This window comes from Mobula birostris, chromosome 26 (assembly GCF_030028105.1).
Source record: "Mobula birostris isolate sMobBir1 chromosome 26, sMobBir1.hap1, whole genome shotgun sequence".
NCBI classification, from domain to species: Eukaryota; Metazoa; Chordata; class Chondrichthyes; order Myliobatiformes; family Myliobatidae; genus Mobula; species Mobula birostris.
In genome coordinates this window covers 37,732,676-37,756,413 of record NC_092395.1, presented here as the reverse complement: position 1 = coordinate 37,756,413, position 23,738 = coordinate 37,732,676, and the positions used below count along the sequence as shown (strand labels likewise).

At 38.8% G+C, this 23,738-nt stretch overlaps 2 protein-coding genes across 6 annotated transcripts in view; one reads left to right on the top strand and one right to left on the bottom strand.

Annotated features, from left to right (window-relative positions):
- Window positions 1-23,738, top strand: part of mpnd (MPN domain containing) — an 82,886-nt gene that overhangs the window by 35,595 nt on the left and 23,553 nt on the right. The window contains exons 12-14 of one of the 3 annotated variants that reach the window (XR_011883271.1): window positions 988-1,080; window positions 1,490-1,646; window positions 3,287-7,050. Coding sequence is in view for 1 of the 3 variants with exons in the window: in XM_072244429.1 (XP_072100530.1) it covers window positions 988-1,080; window positions 1,490-1,576 (180 nt within the window). In the remaining 2 variants the exon portion in view is untranslated. Of the gene's footprint in view, window positions 1-987; window positions 1,081-1,489; window positions 7,051-23,738 lie in introns of those variants that run through there. The other 2 variants (XR_011883272.1, XM_072244429.1) reach the window with 2 other exon arrangements.
- LOC140188313 (endophilin-A2-like) overlaps window positions 10,591-23,738 on the bottom strand; it is a 144,644-nt gene continuing 131,496 nt past the window's right edge. For all 3 annotated transcript variants that reach the window (XM_072244430.1, XM_072244431.1, XM_072244432.1), the window contains exons 9-10: window positions 17,549-17,599; window positions 10,591-14,164 (exon numbers count right to left, since the gene is read on the bottom strand). In XM_072244430.1, the coding sequence (XP_072100531.1) occupies window positions 13,968-14,164; window positions 17,549-17,599 (248 nt within the window). In that variant the 3' untranslated portion in view covers window positions 10,591-13,967. The remainder of the gene's footprint in view (window positions 14,165-17,548; window positions 17,600-23,738) is intronic.

Sequence of the window (23,738 nt, the reverse complement as noted above, 5' to 3'; positions counted from 1 at the left end):
TAAACACAGAGGGCTAGGTGTCTGAAACATGCTGCCAGGAGAGGTGTTATAAGTAAATTTTATAGCAACATTTAACAGGCACACGAACAATCGGGAATGGAGGGACACAGACAGGTGCTGGAAGATGGGATTAGATTGGCATCATGGTCAGTACAGACATGGTGGACTAGCAGGCCTGCACCTGTGTTGGATTGTCTCACGTTCAATGGCATTGCTGGGTGTGGAGTAAGAGAGAGAGACTAGGTCTGTGTTTCCCAGCATATTGGCAGTTAAGTGGGGACATGATTTATGTTTGAAAACTATCAGGAGTAATAGATAAGGTTGACTGCAAGATTTTTTCCTCTTTACCAGAGGGGCATAAATCTGGAGGACAAAGGTGTAGTGTAGGGGGCAAGAGATTTAGAGGGAATCTTGGGAGGACCCCTTTTCACCCAGAGAGTGGTGTGTACCTGGAATGTGCTGCAGAGAGAGTGGTCGAAGCAGGATTACTGATAGCATTGAAGTGTCTAGATGAGCATTTGCATCACTTGGGCACAGGCCAGCTGCTGGAAGATCGGGTTAATATGCACAGGCGCTCCCTGGCTGGGTTGCAGGTTTCCATGATGTAGGACTCTGTGAAGATTAAAGATAATTTTTTTTGCAATGCTTTGGAGGAACATTCTCCATAAAAAAAAAGTGAGTTGGACAAGTACTTCAGTAATTGGACAAAAATAAATGGGAATGATTACAATTGCTCTTTCAAAAGGCCAACTAGTTTATAGTTGCAAAAATAGATGATTTTGAGTTTAAGTTGCTATAGTTTAGTGTTTTTAGTACTGCTCTTCTAGGCCCAGCAGTGTGCACATTGGTCCAAGGTAATTTTTTTTCCTCTCCTGTTGCAGGCTGTTGCATTTTAAAAAGGCACCAATAAAGCAAAGACATTCCATGTGTAAAGTTGAGGGAAGACTGTTGTAACAATCATTGATATTGCTTGAATTTCCTTGGCAGATGCTGCTCCTGGAATATTATAAGGCAGCTCCAGACATTGTGAAGTTTAAGGACAAATGGAATGAGGAGACAACATATTTAGACAAAGTTAAAGTAAGTTGAGTTATTTTCCTTGAATGTGCCTTAATTATTTGAGAATCTGGATGGTTCTCGTTATGGAATTTCATACATATTGGGTGATATAGATTTAGAAAACAGCTAAACTGGTATTTTTCATTAAGAGAAGCCATCAGGAATTCACTATGTTGGACATAGGCTTTGTTCAGCAAATGTTATTTGAACGGTGATTTCCATTTGGTATATGAAGTGGCCACCCATCGTTGAATTGTGGCTTGCATATAATTCTAGCTCATTAAATCCATTCTGATTCAGTGGTAATGTATGGTGCTTTGGTTTGGCAGTTTTAATGTCCGCAGGGTGCTTCAGGCTACACATTAATTTCAAGCATTTATTTCATTCTGACTTGGTGAGTTATTAACCTTTTTCATGCTTTGTATTCAAGGGATCCTTGGCCAATAAAACACCAAAGGACCAAAACTTCTTAAAAGTTCTGGAACACATTTATAATCAGCTGGAGGCCTGCAGTTAGTTAACCCCAGCTGGATTATCGGCAACACTGGAAAGGAACAAAGCTGGAAAAACAGAAGGAATTAGGAATGGTAAATATGGAAAGAGATCATCAGGCAGAAATCCAAATGTTATTGTTTAGAGTTTTCTGGTTTTGAATAGTTTTGTGATAGAAATGGAAAGCAAATATTGACACCAGTTTAAGATTATGACCTATTGGCATCTAACCATGATAAAATGGCAGTGAGCATTCAGACCATGAAATGCTGAGATCTTCAGTGACACTACAGTCAAGTAATGGATTGAAGAATATGGTGGGGGTAATTTATTTAATTCCTTTCCCTTATGTGCTGTCGTCCTGTAGCTTGTATCTCTGGTGCAGGATGAGCTGGACATTTAGCGATGGGTTAGATGAAGAGGTTAAATCTATAAAGGTCTCTTGCTGAAAGGAGATGGAAACAGGAGCTGCAGAGCACTAGTTACTGATGCCTAGGTGAGACAGACTGGAGAGAATTGGCTGCATTGTTCTCAAACTTGAAATGAGTCTAATTTGGAAAAAGAAGTATTTGTTTTTTTTTGTTTGTTTAGTAAAATAGTTACCCATCTGCATGGGTTAACATGAGATTTATTGGATTTGCCACTGTCGGAATAGCCGGCAGAGAGTTTTACTACATCTGCTTCTTTGCACATGGGTGTAGGTGAGTTCAGGACCTTTTTTAACTGGAACAGTGAGCAGCAGCGATCCATAATAGTGGGACATCCATCATATTTTATGACACTTATCTCAGCCCTCCTAACCATTCCACATTTCCTCTGAGCAGGTAAACTTTCTAACTTCATGTGCTTTCTCTTCATTGAGGTTTCACCGTTTATTAATCAATACATAGTATATTCACAATGGCATCTGGAGAAGGGTCAGACTCAGAAGCTGCATTCCCCTTCCTATTTAATCCTCATCAGATTAGTTGCTTCATAAACCCTGGAGTTCACATCCACAAAGTACCCAACTGAGCATGACTCAGAAATGCAGTGTTGTTTCCTGACAGAACAGCAAGGGAGAAACAAAAGCAATATGATTTTAGTGAGATTATCTCAGTATGCATGAAGAACCAACAGAAATTGCCCGAAGCTGATCTTAACAGCTGCTATGGGTAGGTTTCAAGTGAGAAGATAGGCATGCACGGGGAATCAGAGGCACAGGTCCAAGTACAGTCAGCATTATAGCATTCTTGCAATCCAAGTCCCCAGTCATACAAAAGTAATATCTTCGAAGCTGGAGTTCACTATGGCTTCCGTCTCAACCCCAGCTGGACAAATATTTGTGTGAAGCCTGTAACTGTGGTAATTAAAATTAATTTTAGTGAGGCGGATACCTCAAGGGTTTATCAGCAAGAATCATTTTAAAACCAGTGAGTGAGAGGGCCATGTATTAATGCAGAGATCTCCAGGTGAAGCAAAAAAAAACCCTAACATCTTACCAGTATTCAGCAAATCTTACTGAGCAACAAAGCATTACTCTTGCATTGTCGGAATGGAAGAACTGCCAAGTGTTGATCAGAATACTAAACTACTAGATGTGTAAGAGTTGGAGTGTTTGCTGTTAATATTACCAAGAGCTGCAGTGCATTGGCCTCAGCACTCCTGGAGCCAGCCAGAGAAAGTTCAGCCAGTTTGCATCTTTTATGGCAGTGCTAACTATTGAATGAAGTAACATGGGACACTCATTCTACAGATTCGTTTGGAATAGGACCCTTGTGCTTGTGCTGGTGCTTTCTGGGGGAGAGCAAAGAATCTCTGGGATTGTTCAAGAATGTATATTTATTTATATCTAAAATGGCATAATTTTGGACGCCACCATAGTCTTTCTGTGAAGACATTTTTAATCAACTCAAATTGGTCTTCATGCCTCAAAAACTCTTACCTCTGCTGATTCAGTTTTAAAAGAGTACAGCCTACCTACTGTGATTTGGGAGACTATTTGGCCCACTGAATCTATGCTAGTTTCAAACAGGGCAATCCCAACAATCCTTTTATTTTTTTCCCCTGTAATGTTGCAGCTTAAACTCCCCTCTAATTCTTTTGCCATTTGACTGCACTAAGGGGGCACTTAACATACTAGCACTTTGGGATATGGAAGGAAACCAAAGCACTCAGACCCACATGTTCACAGGGAAAACGTGCAAATTCCACATAGGCAGCACTCAAGGATAAGACTGAATTTGGATCATTGGGGCTGAGGCATACTGCTAACTGCTGCATTCACAGTTCCAACCCACTTGCACACTCCCCCTGATACTAATGAAGCAAAATCTACCACCTCATACACTCCATCCTTTTTAAACACTCCATTTCTTGAAACTGGTGTAATATGCAGGGGCTGTTTTTGCTGTTATATTCTAGACCCATAGCCACGGATACAAAAAAAATCAGATCAAAGGTCAGCAAAAGTATTTTCTTCGACCACCAGGTGGCACTGTGGCGTCCAATTGGCTGTAATGCTGCAGTAATTGAAACAAGCTTGCATGCTTTTCCAAATGAATGTGATATGCTGGGTTAAGGCATGGAAATTCCTCAATAAAGTTTCCAAAGGGCAGTGCATTGCAGCCAGGAAATATAGATTCCCTTATAACTATCTTATCTGTTTAAGAGGGTGCTAGTTAAGTTCACCATCTGTGGAAACCAGAAATGCAAATTCTTGTGTGTGAATTTTTGTAGGCATTCCTCTTACAGGAAGTGAACTGCAGTTTTTCCAAAAACAGATGTGGGAGTTGTTTTAGTAATGCTCTAATACTTGTGAGTCTTACTGAAAGTGTGTATACCATCAGCAGCTCTCCTCGGTATGAATATCATGGGGTTGAGAGAAGGGGACTGAGGTAAAATATTTCTGGTTGCTTTTGGTCCCTGCAAATGCATAGCATTACCAAAATTGATTTGTACCACTATTATTAAATAGTTAATTTATACAGTAAAGTCATAGTTCTGTATACATTAAATGTTTACTCAACTCTACATTTGCAAGTTAATGTATACAACCTAAAATATGGTTACAGACTGCATATCGGGATTTACTTAGAAGTGATGGTCCTTTTACTCCCAATTTTGTTAATACTATCACTAGATGTGGTGCTGAGATCAGATGATTAATCAAATTGGTAGCAATAAAGCATAAGCAGTTCTATTCACAGCAATGCATCCTTATGAACAAAATGGTTTACCAGTAATTCAGCACTTCAGAATTTTTGTACCGTGAATGAACAACTTCGTAGAATAACACTTTTTAAGAAGATTTATTCAGATACCACTAACCTTGATACCTGAAAATTACAAGAGTTAATTATGAAAAACATTTTCCAATCTAGGGAAGCTGTTACAATAACAAAGTAGCTTAATTTGGCTGTAGAACTAATACTTCTAAAAGTTAAAATATAATCTTCTAAAGATCTCAAATGGATTTGAGAATCAGTTGAGAGGAATTAATCTTTAATTAACTTCATGTAGCAATTACCATAACATGTAGGTGTTTATTGATCATTCTAAGATTTTCTAGATCCTCTGACCTATATACCTCAGCTGAATCTTTGTCAACCATGATTATTATAATTTTACAACTACCTGTCATACATGAAAAATCCTGGCTGTCTGGAATTTTGTTAACATTGTCAGGTTAGTGGTGTTGAACATGAGTAATTCTGATGTTCTTTTTTGTGTAGCACTTTAAAATGTAGTCTTAGTTATCAGTTGTTAAAATGTCTGTCTCATTTCAAACCAGAATGTGATTTGAGTTTGATTTACTTATCTCTTTAGGATTAATATAGATTTTAAGTGGACGAAGATAGTGTGCAGTAATAAGGCTGCTACTCCTCACCTCACTGTATTAGGCAAGCAGGATTTCAGTACCCTATTCTGACCTCCACTGGAATATTTGCAGGTGGAGTTCAGGTCACTAAATACAGCTTTGGTACCAAACACGTAGGATCAGCCATCTGAATTTCCGGCCTCGATGTAATAGAGTAAGGCATTTAGTGAGGACAGGTATTTGAAAGCTTTAGGGTGTGCACGGCAGAGAACGGGGAAACATTCGTAGATAAGTTTTATCATCAGATTTCATTTGTGTGAATATGGCTCCCAGCAGAATATCAATCAGTACACATTATTAACAAACACAGGTTATTTTCCCACAGTATTTGCTTAGTTCTTTTCTGGAATGTGTATAAGGTGGGGACTACATCCTACTTCAGTGTTACTCCTTTTCTGTACCCACCATTTGTCATAGGGAATGCAGCTTCAGATGTTTCAGCTCTGTGATTCTGAAACTGTGTTCATTCGTGAAGTTATGACCACACAAAAGACACCTAGTTTAAGATTCCCTTCACTTGTTTCCATTATTGTAGTCTTCATTTGTCAGAAATAAATTAGTCAGGGTCATTATTCAGAAACTATTGGTGGAAAGTTTGATGATGGGTGAAATGTAGAGTGGAATTTGGCATCTATGCAGTGTGCCCACTCAGATGACGTACTGAAGGAAGACATATTTCTGAAGAACTGGACATCTTTGCACACTTATTGTTGGACAGAAAACTTATATATCCTTTCAAATCCCTGCTATCAATTAAAGGCAGTTAGAGGTGCTTTATTAAGAACAGCCTCAAAGGCTTAACCACGTTTTTGAACATTGTCCAACTTAAGTATAATTAGATTAGAATTTGAGGTAGCATTGATGGTGCTTTTATAATTACTTTGTTGCAATGGCTAGCAGACCTACTGCCTCAGTTGTAGTCACCAAGTTGTCTTTGTGGAATTTTCTGTAATTGTATAGGTACCCAACCCCCACAGCCCAGTCTGTAGGTTGGTGGTTAATGACCACTGTAAATCAAGTGGATGGTTGAATCTTTGGGAGGAAGGGATGGAAGCTGATGAAACTGTGGGGAGAATATAGTGGTGGTTGATGGTTTCGCATTTAGTGGGCCAAAGGGCACATTTCCATGAGAATCAAAAATACTAAAAGAGCAACTGCATTTTATGAGATTATATAGATGCCAGGGACAGACAAATGCCAATTTTGTGCCACAATGGAAGTAGTCTTTAGAAATCTTACAAGCAGCTGATGTGAAAATGTCACAGAGATACAGTACAGAACTTTGGAAAGGAGTAGCAGCATTATTCTGCAACAATCCATGCTGGTATGGTTTGGAGCTTGATTAACACTGACACTAATGTCCCTCACCTCAATGAGAATAGAGGTGAAAATAAAGATTGTTTGCTGCCTCACATTCATTAACATGCACTGTCTTCAAAGGAACAACAGACCTGTTTATACATCTGTTATCACTTCAAGAGTATCTGGGTTTAATGTAGACTTGTACTGAATTGACAGTGAATTTAATGTAAAACTGCTGTAAATATTCAAATTGTTCTATGTTGTGGAAAGGAATCCAGCTGTAGACACTTTAAATTGAAATTTTTTGTAAGTTTTAGTTTTCATTAATAAAATGCTTTTGAAAGTCTACATTTGTATTGAGTTATATTTTCTATTAGACTCTTGATGACTATTGTCCTTACAAATATTTCCTGAGCTAATATAGACTATTAAGAAAAGAAAGGCCTGTATACAACATCTTGCACAAAACCAGCAAGAGCAATACTTAAACTTTCAAATCTTAAATTACTTTTCCTTTTGGATTGGAAATCTGGATTTAATCCAGTTTACTGTTAACGATTTTCCTCCAGCTGTCTTTCATGACTCCTGGAACCTAATGGGAATTCAACAGAGCTAGGCTATGCAGCCAACAAAGTGAAAAAGTGATCTAGTTTTCCCCAAGAGTTACTATTACACATGTGGAAAGTGTGAACTTCTACATAACTGAAATAGGGTTCAATCCAGAGATTTTGAATGACAGCCTGCTTGTCTAATGAACTGCTCAGAGTGTAACTGACCTGGCTGAAAAGCCAAAACTGTGCAGAGGGCAGCTGCCAGGATTGCAGACCTCAAAGAAGGCCTCTGTTTGCAAGTGTAAGAATGCACATAGCAAAGGCTGAAATCCTTCACAAAAGAGCTTCTGTAATTTAATGATCCAGCAATAAAATCTCAAAAGCTGAATTTTTTTTTATATACCAGAATGTATAAATTACAAAAAAACTATTGTTTTCATGGAAGAGGCCTTAAAACCTCTGGTGAGAGGAGGATTTTTTTCTATTGCCAGTTACTGTTACATACAGTCCACACCCACTCCTTTCTCTGCAGCATTGATAGAGCTTTAATGAGTAACTACTAGCATCTTTGAGTCATTTAGCTTGAAGAAAGAACCAAACCTATGATAAATCACATTGCTAACAATGTACATATATTCACATTCAGTTTAGAGCGTTCAAAAAATGGATGAAAGACATTTAAACAGAATACTGAAATTACAGTAATTATTCCACTGGTCAGCTCATTTAAAACTTTACTCCAGGCAGGGAAATCATGGCCTTTGTCTATTGGGTGTTTCTGGCATCTTAAGACTGATTTGAAAGCAGTAAGATTATGCAGTCAAGTGAATTTCTCTTGAAAGCTAACTACAGCTAGTCAACGAACTTCAACAGTACTGGCAGACAGGACTCTTACCAATTTAAATATCAGTAATATCAAAGCTATAATACATTACCAATATTTGGATTGATTTTAATTGTGCTGATTTAGTTCTGTAGTTTTGCTGTAACAAGATTTAGAAAAGCCTACATTCTTTTCTATTGGAGTAGACACGGGTAGAGTTATTCAAGACCACCAGCAGATTCAGAAAAGATTAAAATATGAGACAAGCTCAGAAATTGTAAATTTCCATCCCAAAGAAATTAAATTTTAATAACTCGTGTCAAAGTCGTTTACTTCCAGTGATTGCGTGGTACAAATTGCTACCAAGGTGTAATTTTTGTGTGCTAAAACCAATGAAAATGACATGTCCAGAGATCTGTCCCAGAGTACGTGTTCAACAGGAACAGTAACAGTGTTCTACCTTCGATGCACTATGCTAGTGCTGAGTTAAGTATGCACTGATACAATGGCACGCAAAAGTTTTGGCACCTCTGGTCAAAATTTCTGTTACCGTGAATAGATAAGTGAGTAAAAGACGACCTGATTTCCAAAAAGCATAAAGTTAAAGATGACAAATTTTTAAAATATTTTAAGCAAGATTACTTCTTTATTTCCATCTTTCACAGTTTCAAAATAACAAAAAAGGAAAAGGGCCTGAAGCAAAAGTTTGGGCACCCTGCATGGTCAGTACTTAGCAACACCACCTTCGGCAAGTATCACAGCTTGTAAATGCTTTCTGTAGCAAGCTAAGAGTCTTTCAATTCTCGTTTGGGGGATTTTCGCCCATTCTTCCTTGCAAAAGGCTTCTAGTTCTGTGAGATTCTTGGGCCGTCTCTTTTGATGCACTGCTCTTTTGAGGTCTCTCCACAGATTTTCGATGATGTTTAAGTCGGGGGACTGTGAGGGCCATGGTAAAACCTTCAGCTTGCACCTCGAGGTAGTCCATTGTGGATTTTGAGGTGCATTTAGGATCATTGTCCTGTTGTAGAAGCCATCCTCTTTACATCTTGAGCTTTTGTTTTTACAGACTGTGTGATGTTCGCTTCCAGAATTTGCTGGTATTTAATGGAATTCATTCTTCTTCTACCAGTGAAATGTTCCCCGTGCCACTGGCTGCAACAGAAGCCCAAAGCATGATCGATCCACCCCCGTGCTTAACAGTCGGAGAGGTGTTTTGTTCATGAAATTCTGCACCATTTTTTCTCCAAACATTCCTTTGCTCATTGCTGCCAAAAAGTTCTATTTTAACTTCATCAGTCCACAGGACTTATTTCTAAAATGCATCAGGCTTGCTTAGATGTTCCTTTGCAAACTTCTGACACTGAATTTTGTGGTGAGGACGCAGAAAAGGTTTTCTTCTGATGACTCTTCCATGAAGGTCATATTTGTGCAGGTGTCGCTGCACAGTAGAACAGTGCACCACCACTCCAGAGTCTGCTAAATCTTCCTGAAGGTCTTTTGCAGTCAAACATGTTTTTGATTTGCCTTTCTAGCAATCCTATGAGTAGTTCTCTCAGAAAGTTTTCTTGGTCTTCCAGACCTCAACTTGACCCCCACTGTTCCTGTTAACTGCCATTTCTTAATTACATTACGAACTGAGGAAACAGCTACCTGAAAATGCTTTGCTATCTTCTTATAGCCTTCTCCTGCTTTGTGAGCATCATTTATTTTAATTTTCAGAGTGCTAAGCAGCTGCTTAGAGGAGCCCATGGCTACTGATTGTTGGGACAAGGTTTGAGGAGTCAGGGTATTTATAAAGCTTTGAAATTTGCATCACCTGGCCTTTCCTAACGATGACTGTAAACAAGCCATAGACCTAACAAGCTAATTAAGGTCTGAGACCTTGGTAAAAGTTATCTGAGAGCTCAAATCTCTTGGGGTGCCCAAACTTTTGCATGGTGCTCCTTTCCTTTTTTTACCCCTACTCGAAAATTGTCCAGAATAAAAATAATACACTAATCTTGCTTAAAATGTTGAAAAGAATGTTTCATCTTTAACTTTACGGCTTTTGGAGATCAGTTCATCTTCTACTACTTAACTATTCACAGTAACATAAATTTTGACCAGGGGTGCCCAAACTTTTGCATGCCACTGTATGTCCACCACCAATCCACTTTAACTATATTAGAATAGTATCTGGTATCACAAAAAAAAAATTTCTTTTAACTGTAAGGAAAAAAAATAAGAAAATTAGTTAATTGTGCCCATATTTGCTTCACTCAAAACCATCGCAAGCAGCAGAATTTTATCCCTGATAGTTGAGAGCAGTAACAATCATACTGGCTGGAAACCACTTTGGTCTCAAAACAATTGGCGTTCTTAAGGTGAAATATACTGTAGAACTGGGCAATTGTGGATTCTTAGAACCACTGTCAGACAAGTACACTGTTCCAGTTGGTTTGAAAACCTCCAATTGTATACTTCCTCCAACCACTTTCATTCACATATTGGTGATCTTACATTACTGGGGTTCTTAAACAGCATCCTGTATGTTTTGTATGGGACGGGTAAATATCCCAATCTCTTTACAGGAACAACATGCATTCTCTTGAAACTTCTTCAGGATGTCTCAAGGTATTTTGCAGAATAAATAGTTTAAGTATAGTCACTATTGCTTTATAGGTCACCATGGAGGCCAACTGAAACAAAATTCAGTAAACAGCAGTAAGATAATTTGTGCAACATGTTAGTGAAAATGACAGAGTAACATAGCCATGAAACTGAAGGAGTTGCATTTCAGTTCAATAGTGCTAGAACACTTGATCTTGGTTAATATTTCTTTGGAAGACAGCAGCCTACAGTACTTTCAGTAATCTAAATGAATGTCACCTAAAAGTGTACATGTACTGGAGTGGGACTGTTTGATGCCAAGATTAGAATACTGCTATCCAAAGTTTGATACAAGTTTGGTATCTTTTAGTACAATTTAATGTCAAATATACATTTCATATTTGACATGTCAGTGAAAAATAACCACTCCAACACCTCCAGAAAACAGCATACTTTTGATTTATGGAAATCTAGCTCAGATATCACCTGCTTTTACGTTTATTCTTTACATAATCTGAACAAAACATTACATAGATTATAACTGTACTAAACAAATCTACATGCAGGATTAAACAGTAAAAAAGATACATATTTTGAGTTATAAGCACATGGCTTTTATAATTATCAAAAGATAGATCAAATTCATAAAGTATTAGTACAGGTATGGTCAAAATCTAAATGTCACGATGAGTTGACAACTCTATCGAAAAATACTAGACAATTACATGGTACATCATGATTAGTGTTAAAGAGCTAGTGTCAATATGGGAGTGCAACAGCATAATACCTCCCAGATACATGCAGCACGTGTTGTACTAGGTCATCATTCAACATCGTGGTGGGCAAAACGGAAATTAGTTACTGAAAGCTTGTATTTGCTCATTAAATGTAAAAAGCCAAAAGTCAAACTGTAAGAAAATGATAATGGGGATAATTCAAGTCTCACTGAAGGCAAAATTCTTTCCAGTTATCTATGTCTTTGCCAAAAGGATACTGAAAGATGAGAATCAGGATTTGAAATTGTTATTTTGCATAGCTTTTTCTGAATCAAAAAAATAGAGCAGTCAGATGCAGCAGCACTGGATGAAGGCTCAGGGAAGTTGTAAAACGGATCATTCTTACTTAAAAGTCTTTACTTCCCTAGAAGACTGAATTGTGTCACACTTATACTACAGATCTGGGACTATTCCAGATCCGTTACATTGACACCAGTGGGTTGGCATTTATAGCACCAGCTTTATCAATGTGCGAACTATACAAAAGTCACTAATGTACTTCAGCCACTTCAGTTGCATGGACCTTCCAACCTCAAAGAAAGGTTTTAAAAGGCCAGCAATTTGGAGGTAGCCCACTTCAGCTCAGAGATGGGAGAGAAAAGGAGGCTACGTTTGGCCCACCTGCAAACAAATTAAACTACTGGCCTGGGCAGCCAGCACCCAGGCAGTCACATAGGTGTGTATTTCTACCAACCTGTGCTCATAGGTGTACAGATGCAAGAAAACCACTGCAAAAGGTACATCTTGTATCTTCAGAGACCTGTTCATTTGTATTACAGCTTTTCACTTCTGCTGGAGGATGACCTCTGGAAGCAAAGCATTAAGCGGCTGGGAGGTTCGAGCTGTTTCTCTTTGCTTATTAGTTTCAATGCCTGTTCTCTATTGGTGCTATCTCCTCTATCATAGAAACGGTTCACAGAAATATTCAAATATTTACTTGTAAACCAGTCGGTCTAATTATTTATAGCTTTTAAATAATAACTGTAACACCATTCAATTCAGGAATAGTAACTAAAAAAAATTCCAAATCAAATTATTGAAGTTCATCCTAATAACACTGAAACATCCTCAACTGGTATAAAATTGAGGAAAATAAACATTCAGACAGTTGAAACTATTTTGAAAGAAGTCCCCATTTTTCTTCCTTTCAAGGTGCTAACTCTTAGTGATGTAGACTTCCATAAAAATGAGACATCTGCAGGTTATTTAACCAATAAACTATACTTCAGTCCTGACCAGTCAATGAGCGTCAATAAGTTTTTGTTTCTAATGTGATACTGTTTTATCCCTCATCTCATCCAATATGATGTGTACACTGTCTTCAACAGGACAGCATTCAAGGAAATCTTACAGTTTCCCCTCATATCCTAGGGAAGTTGTTGATTAGGTTGAATAGAACCATAATATTATATTGCTAACTAGAGGTGTGTCTGTCACGAACCAGCGGACAGGGTTTTCTTGTAAAAAGCTTAACATAAAACAGAGAGGAACAAAAAATTCTTTTTTCTTGCACATTTTAAACTTGGGATCTTCCACAGTTGGTAGTCAATGTAAACACGGACTAGCAGAATGCAGTGATGGTTTAGAAAAAGTAATACAGCCAATGAAGTTTGGAGACGCAAGATATATTAGTACATTACTAGGTGCACAGAATGGAACAGCTTCCATTTCAAGCACCCACAGTCACAAAGGTTGGGCTCAGTGAGGTTAAGCCATGACTCCTATCCCCCACTTCACAAAGAACTCAATGCCCAGGCACTGTACCAATGTGACATTTGTCAATATCCCATTCCAGCCATCCTGTAGCCTGTCTGAATGAAACTGCCAATTGAGCGATGTTAAATTGGATTCAACTTGGCCAAGCAGATTTCAAATAGGATCCTTTTAGTCTGCACACAAAGGAAGCTTTCATCCCATCAGTTTGTGCTGAATATGTATCTAGATGCCAGAGTTGAAAGACTGGTATATGACCCATTGACCTTCCCAATTACTTCAAAATAACCCCCATGTTAATGTGGATGGGGAGCAAGAGCAATAAAAAAAACAAAATTACTTCTTTAAAAAAAATTAATTTGTTGTGACCCAAGGTTACTTGACTCCACAGCAGAAACTATGTAGCAGAAGCTAACTTATTGGTGAGCAGTAGAGGGTTCTCACCCACTGCCACACTAGGGACAATAACACTGGCACGGCCATTTCTGCTAAAAGGTAAATGTCAAATTTCAGCCCTTTCACTTTACCAGTACTGATCAGACCAAGAAAAGGGTTCATTGACTGAAATGCTGATCTCTCACAACCATACTGCAATACATGCAGATTAACTGGAGCTGCACCTTAAGTTAACACAGAAAAAAAACATAAGTCAACTCAAAATAAAAAATGATGATGCTTTGCACACAATGTAACACTGCACTGTGAGAAACAACCCCTGGAAGTGGACTAGTGTTTTAAATTATAAAGGAATGTTGACAGTCTCCTTCTCTTCACACCTACATCTGGTGTCCAGTTCAGCATCTTTATTGAGGTAATGGGACCAGCACTTCCACATAGTTGACAGGAAAGAAGCCCGACTGGCCATGGAGCATTCCTTCATACCAGTTGTCATCAATCTGATTGGTCAAAGTGATGGTATCGCCTTCCTTGAAGCCAAGTTCCCCTTCATTCTCTGGCTCAAAGTCGTACAATGCCTTGCAGCATGGTTGATCTAGATGAGCTACACAACAGAAAATGCACTTCAGAAATGGTTGAAGGACAAAATAAATTATATCCCTTTGTGTTGATAGTGCTGGCTCTATCTAACGCACATTTCCAGTAGAGTAGAATCCCTTTGGTTTTGCTCTTATAATTCAATTGGAAGACCAAAGAATGTGCATCTAAAGGTTACTTAACCTAAAATTATAGTGTTAATAATGGTTATGCTATCCACAATCAAATCCTTTCAAGGAGTCACTGGATAATATCGCAGAAACATTAACAATTTTTCTTACTTGTCAAGGACAAGAGTACCAAGGCCAATGTAAATGCTCAAACTGGACCTAGTCACCACTGAGTCAGTAGAAAGAACCTTGGAGGTGAAAATGTCCTCTGATGGTACAGCATGGAAGCTATCCAATGCTGAATTTCCAATGGAAGATAATAATAGGTCACATAAGGTGAGCTACGTTTTATAACCCAATGCAACAAAGACAGAGAGCAGCTGAAGCTAAGGGGCAGAAGCAGGAAAGTAGATCACACTGTGATAACATTTCAAAGCTGTGTAACAAGGATTCAATCAATTCACTACATTTAGTTCTTAATTACAGGTGTGCTGATCTGCAATGGAGAATTAAGAAATTTTACTAAACAGCAGCACTGATAAAACCCAGGACCACCAATCACTCATACTCAGCAAAGGACAAAGATCAATGATGAAAAGTGGAGAAACAAAGCTTGAGTGTGCTCTATTAAATAAATCAGGAATGTCTGAAATTATTTAGGTAATTTTGTCATAGGAAAATAGTGTTAAAACCTCAGCTAGATTTCTATCTTAGATACTACTATCCCAGAATATCAATTTTATCACTGTGCATGCATCTGGGTTATACATTTCCCAACCATCTACTCTTTAAATTAGAACATATAATTATTATATATTTTAAACCACAATCAATGTAATCTTGCAGGAAAAATAAGGATATTAAGATGCTAACCTCAATGCTATACATGTAGTTTGTAACACTTCAAAATCATGTAAATATTGCCATAGGTAAAGTATCAAAACCCAATATTCAAATAAGTCCACATTTGGTGAAACTCAGTCAGAAGTCTGATAGCAGAATAACGATTGCCTGGTGCCAAGTATAAAATTCCAATGACCTCCTATTCAGATTTTTTAATTGGATCCCACTTGATTCATATCATTAATGGATACAGAAGGTAGCTTGTTTCGTTAGAACAGAAACCAATTCCGATAGTAGACATGAAATACCATTTGGCATCTTAATGCAGTATACACCCTTGCTAAAATGCCAGCATCACCATCTCAAACTCACTAATTAAACTCTGACCAATGTAGCCTCTTTTCACTCCATACTCAAAGCTCCACACTACAAAGCTGACCATATCTAAAATGCTTCTAACACAATAGTGTACTGTATCCTATCAATCTAGTAAAATTGTTTTACCACTATGCCTCTATTTCATCTAACTTACTGTCTGTGAAATCCTCATTTCTGTTTGAAAGCATTATCCAGCCTATTCACCTGTTCTTGGTGACATATCACATCCTCTGTTTCATACCTTCTGATTGACACACCTTTTACACCTTTTTACCTTTTAGTAGCCCTAATAACTACAATTTTTCTCTTTTAACTCCTAAACATTCCTACTTTTCCCTGGACCTTTTAAAACTCCCCTAAAATCCTGCTTCTGTGCTTCTCAACATTGTTATTTAAAAACATATCTCTATATTATAAATCTGCACACAGCAATGTAGAGACGAAATACAAGGCAACTCTATCACCAATATACGAAGGCACAATGGTTGTCAGGAATTCATGCACATTAATGTCCAATAGCTAATTTTAATCATTAGCAGCTTTGTGATAATATTTTTGCATCAAATGACATTGTTTCCAATAAATTTGATTGGTATTGCAAGATAATTGATCTGATTTGGATTTTTAAAAAGCCTATTGAGGCAGAATAAGAGAATATATAGTGTACGAGTATTTTTAAACTGCAAGTTTGTAGACCTTTAGAAATCAGTTCATAATACAAAAGCTGAATGTCAATCGGTGATGATGAAAGTATCAACAAGTTGCGTAATCAAAGGATTTGTATTTTTGTTAACCACATTTCCCCTTACCCACCTGAAACCACGGTCATGTACTTTGGTAGTAGAAATAAATGTGCAGGCTATTTTCTAAACAGGGGGAAAATCCAAAAATCTGATATGCAAAGGACAAGGTTAACTTGTAGGTCGAGTTGGTGATGAGAAAGGCAAATGCCATATTAGCATTCATTTCAAGAGGTCTAGAATACAAGAGCAAGGATGTGATGCTGAGGCTTTATAAGGTGCTGGTGAGGCCTCACCTTGAGAATTGTGAACAATTTTGAGCCCATCTTAGAAAAGATGTGCTGGCATTGGAGAGGGTCCAGAGGCAGTTCACAAGGATGATTCCTAGAATGAAGGGGCTATCATACGAAGAATGTTTGATGGCTCTGGGTCTGAACTCGCTGGAATTCAGAAGGATGAGGGGGGAATCTCATTGTCTAGGCCTTTCAACATTCGAAAGGTTTCAGAGTAGATGTGGAAAGGATGTTTTCCATGGTGGGAGAGTCTAGGACAAGAGGGCACAGTCTCAGGATAGAGAGGCAACATTTCAAAACAGAAATGTGGAGAAATTTCTTTAGCCAAAGAGTGGTGAATTTGTGGAATTGGCTGCCACATGCAGCTGTGGCGGCCAGGTCATTGGGTGTACTTAAGGCAGAGATTGATAGGTTCTTGATTGGACATAGCATCAAAGAATACGGGAAGAAACCCGGGAACTGGGATTGAGGAGGATCAGCCATGATTGAATGGCGGAGCAGATTTGATGGGCCAGATGGCCTAATTCTGCTCATGTCTTATGGTCTTACAACGATTCTCCACGTATACGACAGTCTTTCACTTTTGATCACGTTTCCTGTATTCAGAGTAGTGCTACACCTTGGGTAGTGACATTTGGAAAGTTAGGGCAAATGTGCCTCCTTGAAGTGTATCCTCTTTGCACTTGACAATCTCATGGTATGGAAGTCTGAAATCTACCAGATTTCAAAAGAAGGTACCAAAGTAACACTTGAGGGTGTTGATGTTAAGAGTTCAATGACATCACTATGGGAATTAGGTTTTTTTCCCTAATACTATCCTCTCAATGGCAAATGGTAGTATTTTCTTAAACCAGACTTATGGAAACATAACTAAGTATGGTCTAAAATAAAAATCTATTAAATCTTGTTTTTGATTTACAGTTAAACATATGGCAATCAAATCTCATTAAATTATAACAAATCCTAAGAAAGATGCTGACTTTTAACCATCACAACCAAAAAAACAGGCATTAACTACCCTACTTACAGGGGGATCCACCAGCTGGTGTCCTATTGGCCTTGTCAGAACGGAAGGAGGCTGTTCATAGAAAAATTAATGCAAAAACATTTAAAAACTTATTACAATGTACAAACTTACTCTACAATCAGTAAACTTATTTAAGATTAAACTTTTGTTAACCAGCAACAATCATAGTTTATCTTCCCCGACCGCCCCCCCCCCCACTCCTACTGAGAAACCAGTATTCCTGCATTCAGAATGGCATGGCTATTCCAGTTTGTTCCTTTTACACTGTTGTCTGCAAGACAGCGATACAGTCAAGGATGTTCTTTTATGTCATACTTTCTTTATCACCATAACAAAAACTCAGAATCAACGGCATCTACTGTGAACAGCTTTAGATCAAACTCCCACAGAACACTAGGTTGCTCAAGTAACAAAACTATTCCTTCAAAATACCCTTGGTTATGCAAAGTTTACTGAATTAAAAAAACCTGCAGAAGTTCAAATATAGAATTAGACCTTTGGCCATGCTAGTTCTCCTTCAGGCCTGTTTTGATCACACCTCCCTGTTCTTTCAACTGCCTAATACATTACACTGGGGAAGGAGGACATGCTAGATGATGATAGGTAAGGCCAGGTGGGTGGGAAAGGTAAAGTGCTAAAGAAGAAGGAATCTGAGAGGAGAGGAGAGTGGACCATGGGAGAAAAGAAAGAAAGAGGGGCACTAGGGGGAGATGGTAGGCAAGTGAGGAGAAGAGATAAGAGGCGAGAGTGGGGAATAGAAGGAAAGGGAAGGGGGGGGGGGGGGGGGAAATTACCAAAAGGAGATATTGATGTTCACGCTGTCAGTCTGGAGGCTTCCCGTGTAGAATATGATGTGTTGCTCCTTAACCCCGAGGGTTGCTTCATCGTGGCAAGTGGAGGCCATAGAATGACATGACAGTCAGGAATGGGGATAGGAATTAAAATGGTTCTGCTTTTAACAGATGGAGTGGAAGTGCTCGACAAAGCAGTTCCTCAATTTATGTCGGGTCTCAAAAAAGTAGAGGTGGCCACATTGATACAAAAGACAATCCAACCAGATTTGCAGGTGAAGTCTTGCCTCACCTGGAAGGATTGTTTGGGGTCCTGAGTAGAGGTAAGGGAGGAAGTGAATGGACAGGTGTAGCATTTCTGTCTCTCGCCGGAATATGTCAAGGTGGAGTTTAGTGGGAAGAGGTGAACGAACAAGAGATTGTCTACAACTTCCATTCCCCCCACTCTTCTTCTATTCCCCCACTCTGACCTCTTACCTCTTCTCCTCTCCTGCCTATCACCTCCCCCTGTGTCCTTCCTCCTTTCCTTTCTCTTGTGGTTCACTTTCTCTCCCCTCAGATTCCTTCTTCTCCAGCTCCTTGTACCTTCCCACCCAACCGGCTTCACCTATCACCTTCTAGCTTGGCTTACTTCCCCAGCACCCCCACCTTTTCATTCTGTTGCTTTCCCCCTTCCTTTCCAGTCCTGATAAAGGGTCTCAGCCCAAAATGTTGACTGTTTATTCATTTCCATAAATGCTGCCTGACTTGCTGAATTCCTCCATCATTTTGTGTGTGTTAAGAGATATTATGTCAGTGAATTAATAATCTCTGAATAACTTGGCAGGAAATATAAAATTCAGTGATTGATTCAACATTGAAATACCAATGGTACCTACTATCTGGCTTTTTCTGACTAATTCATTCAACAAAATAGGGATCAAGAGGTTTCTTCAGTTCAGGTTTCTCAAAAATCTTCCCTCTTCTTATAGGACATAAGACACCACAGCACAGGAGCAAACTCTTTGACTCACAATGTCTGTACTGAACATGATGCAAATTAAACTAAAAACAAGTCTCTCATAGGGCTATACATTTTTCAATGACTGGTCTCTGATACATTATCCAAGTGGTTGTTCTTTGTGTACAATACGAGATAGATAGTGCCAGCAAAGCCTTATCTATTCTACTTTATTGGTGCACTTCCGTAAAGCCAGCATCTCTTGGTCATTTTCAATTACTACTGTAAAACATTCTAAAATTCAGCAAGCAAAACCTGAATCTAAATCCATTGTGGATTTATATTTGCACTTTTCAGCAAGAAACCTTCAAGAACTGGGAGCAGTAACTGGTTAATCTTTTCTCTCACCCAGCTTCCCCTTACTCCTACCCACAACTGTAAATTGGATTGAGATTTTGAAACAGAGCCACGGATTAAACATAGGAATTATTTGGATAGTATGACTCTGCCCCAGGTTGGGCTAGAGGATATTTCAATGGCTTGAACTTCGTCACAACATGGGGAAAACTCATTTGTTACATAGGACAATCCAGGAATCCTTCAGCACTTTTGACCTCATTATCTAGAAGCACAACTGTGACAGAAGCATGGGAACAACTCAAGTTCTTCTCCAAGATGGATACTATGCATCTCTAATTCAACTATTTTCTCTGGGTTTTAAATACCAGAACTCACTATCCAGTATCTTGATACTAGTATCTTCAACCACAAGGACTGGAACAACTCACCATTAACTTTTTTTCCCATAAGTCAGAGAATGCTGTTAAATACTATTCTTGAGGTGACACATACATCGCTTAAATCAATCATCAAAACAAACATTCAAGTGCTTTCCTAGTTTTATCCAAGCATAGCTCAAGTAAAACAGGATTGTGTGAGGAAACAACCAATGATTTGAAAAGCTTATGGGACTTTAAAAAAAAAAATTTTAATTGTTTTTCCACAGGCAAGACTAACATTTATTGACCATGGTTAATTCTTGAGTTTGTGGGGTGAGCCATTTCTTGAACTGCTGCAGTCCTGGTGAAGAACTCCCATAGTGCTGTTGAGTACAGAGTTACAGAATGTAAATTCAGAAAGAATGAAAGGCCAGCAAAGGTTGACTTTGAAGGGAGTCTATGAGCCAGCTGCCTTGATCCTCTTTGACGGTAGCACTCGGAGATTTGGAAGATGTCATCAGAGCAGCCTGGGCAAACAACGGGAGTACATTTCCCACACAGCACAGGAGCCATTGTTTCAGTATTGCAGGAAATAAATGCCTATGTTTGATTAATGGTGTACTTATGAATTAGGCTGCTTTGTCTTATGGTGTTGAGCTACTTATGGTGGTGAGGCAGGTGGAGAGTATTCCATCATGCTCCCAACTTGTGCCTTGCAGACTGGAATGGGTTTGGAATATCAGGAAATGGGGGTCATCAAGGGAATGGCGGCGTAAGGAAAAGGTCTCTCGACAAAAAAGGTAAACTGCCCCATAATCGAATTTAGACAAATACTTAATATTGCATAACTATATTAATAAAAGGGGCAAGGATGATGTCTAAGAACAAGATTAAAAAGCCCGCTCCGAAGGCTGATAAACATAAAGAGACGCAGCAAGGCGACGGGCCTAGCTGCCCCACGGCAAGCCAGGACGGAGATAATGGGGGGGAATCGGTGACTCTGTCCTTGATTCTCGGAGAGATTCGCGAGTTCCGACAAGATAACAGCAAACAGCTGGAAGATATTAAAGGAGAAATAGTAAAAACTAACTCGCGGATAGATGAAGCCAAAGCGAGGATTGTTGGAATTGAAGAGAAGCTACAAAACGCAGAGGAGGTGATAGCAGAAGACCAGCTCCAGTGGAAACTAATAGATCAAGAAGGCCGCTCGAGAAGGGAAACTGTGAGGATTTACGGAGTTCCTGAAGGAACTGAAGGTAAACCCGGATTGATGATTCCCCTCGTGGAAAAGCTACTTAGAGAGAACCTTGATATACCAGCTGCAAAAGACCTACAGATAGAAAGAGCTCACCGCGCGTTGGCACCACAGCCTCCAGCAGGCGCCCAGCCCAGATCGATTCTGGTCAGATTTCTCAGTTACAGAATGAAGGAAGAGGTGCTTAAAAGGGCATGGCGAAAGGAAGGTTTCATGTGGAACAACTGTAAAATCAGTTTAGACCACGACTATGCACCGGGGATTCTTGCCAGACGGAAGGAATATACGGAAACACGGAGAGTCCTGAAGGAAAACAACATCAGATTCCAGACCCTGTATCCAGCTCAGCTGAGAGTCTTTTACGACGAAGGGACAAAAACTTACGCTACGGTGGAGGAGGCAACGTCCGACCTGGCGGACCGGGGGCTACCTATTAAAGTTATCACCCAACCGGAGTCACTACTGGAGAGGATTCGGCAGCAGTCATGGCAGTTAGTGGGGCGAGGACGCTCCACACGAACCAGAGTGTCAAACTACAAGGAAAAGCTGCAAATATTCAGACGCGAATGTACAGAGAACACAGATTAATTAAGAGAAATGACTGAAAAGAGTAAATCGGACTTAAAGGTAAAATGAAAACTGGTAACTGAAAATAAACTAGACGGAATAACTTGAATGATAGCAATATGGTCGAGACATAAATAGGAGAAAATTCTCCATGATTATTCAAACTGCTGAGGGCCCTCTAACACACGGTGAAGATAGAGGTTATCCCTCTGAACTGAGGCGGGTTGGTGCTCAGGCCTCACTGTGGGAAGTCGGGAAAAATTTTCAAATGTTGCACGTTCAAAAATGTCTAGGGTGTGGTTGTATGTCTTGGTTTACTGTTGAGAAGGGATTGCTTACTGTTTGGTTAGAAAAGGAGAGTGTTTTTTTTTCTATTAGAGAAAAATGCAAACTGAATTGGTAAAAATAATTTCCTATAATGTTAATGGGGTTTTGAATCCAATTAAAAGAAATAAGATTATGTCTAAATTGAAAAAAGAGAGGGCACAAATAGCTTTCCTCCAGGAAACACATATGAGCCAATCTGAACATGGAAAATTAAAAAGAATGGGCTTTAAGCATGTATTTTATTCATCATATAAATTGAGTCACAAAAGAGGGGTAGCTACTTTAATATCAAGTACTCTTAATTATGAACATATTTCAGAGACTAGAGACAAAGAAGGACGGTTCGTAAAAATCACAGGAAGAATAGAAGGTACAGAAATAACATTGCTGAATGTTTATGCTCCTCCAGGTTGTGAATGGTCATTTTATAGACACACTTTTGACCTAATGGTCAGTTCTCAAGGGGTAGTAATTTGTGGAGGGGATTTTAATATTAGATTAAATCCTATATTAGATTCTTCAAGAATAGTTACTCAGAATAAACCTCTGACTGGGAAAGTGAATTCATTGATGGAGGAGTTGGAAATTATAGATGTCTGGAGGGAATTACACCCTACTAGTAAAGATTATACATATTACTCGTTCCCTCATTCAGCCTATTCAAGGATAGACTATTTTTTTATCTTTAATACAGATAGACTCAGGATAAAAAACTGTAATATTGCAACAATTGATCTGTCGGATCATAGCCCAGTCTCTATGTCCCTAATCCTGGAAAGGAAAATGAGGAAAACACTATGGAGGCTAAACTCACATATACTCAATAACCCGAAAGTAATGGAGAGATTAAGGGGAGAAATCAAAGAATATCTAGACCTTAATGACACGGGGGAAACATCACCAGTGATCTTATGGGATACATTGAAAGCTGTACTGAGAGGGAAAATTATTTCCATTACCACTCACATGAAAAAAATCAATGCACAAAAATTAGCAGACCTTCAAGGAAAATTAAAACAACTTCAAGTTGTAGATAGCAACAAAAGTAATTCAAATCGAAAACAGGAAATTAGGAAATTGCAAAGTGAAATTGACGATATTTATACGTTGGAAACTCAAAGAAATTTTCTTTACCTGAGACAAAAGAATTATGAAGTAGGAGGTAAATCAGCTAGATTATTAGCATATAAATTACGAAAACAACAAGCAGACAATACAATTCATAAAATAAAGAATCCAAAGACAAAGCTTGTGGAGAGTACAATAGGGAAAATTCAAGAGAGTTTTGAAACATATTATCGAGAGCTGTACTCCCAACCCCGGGCCCCCAATGAGCCCTATATAGACAGTGTATTGAATTTTTTAGATCTACCTAAATTTACAGATTTACAAAATGAAAGTTTATTAGAACCAGTAACTGTCAAAGAACTGAACGTGGCCATCTCTAGGTTAAAGGCTGGAAAGTCCCCGGGTTCTGATGGGTTTACCTCAGAGTGGTACAAGTCCCTGAAGACACAGTTAGCCCCATTACTACTTAACATCTTTAATTGGATCTTGCAGAGAGGAGAAACTCCACCTTCCTGGAGAGAAG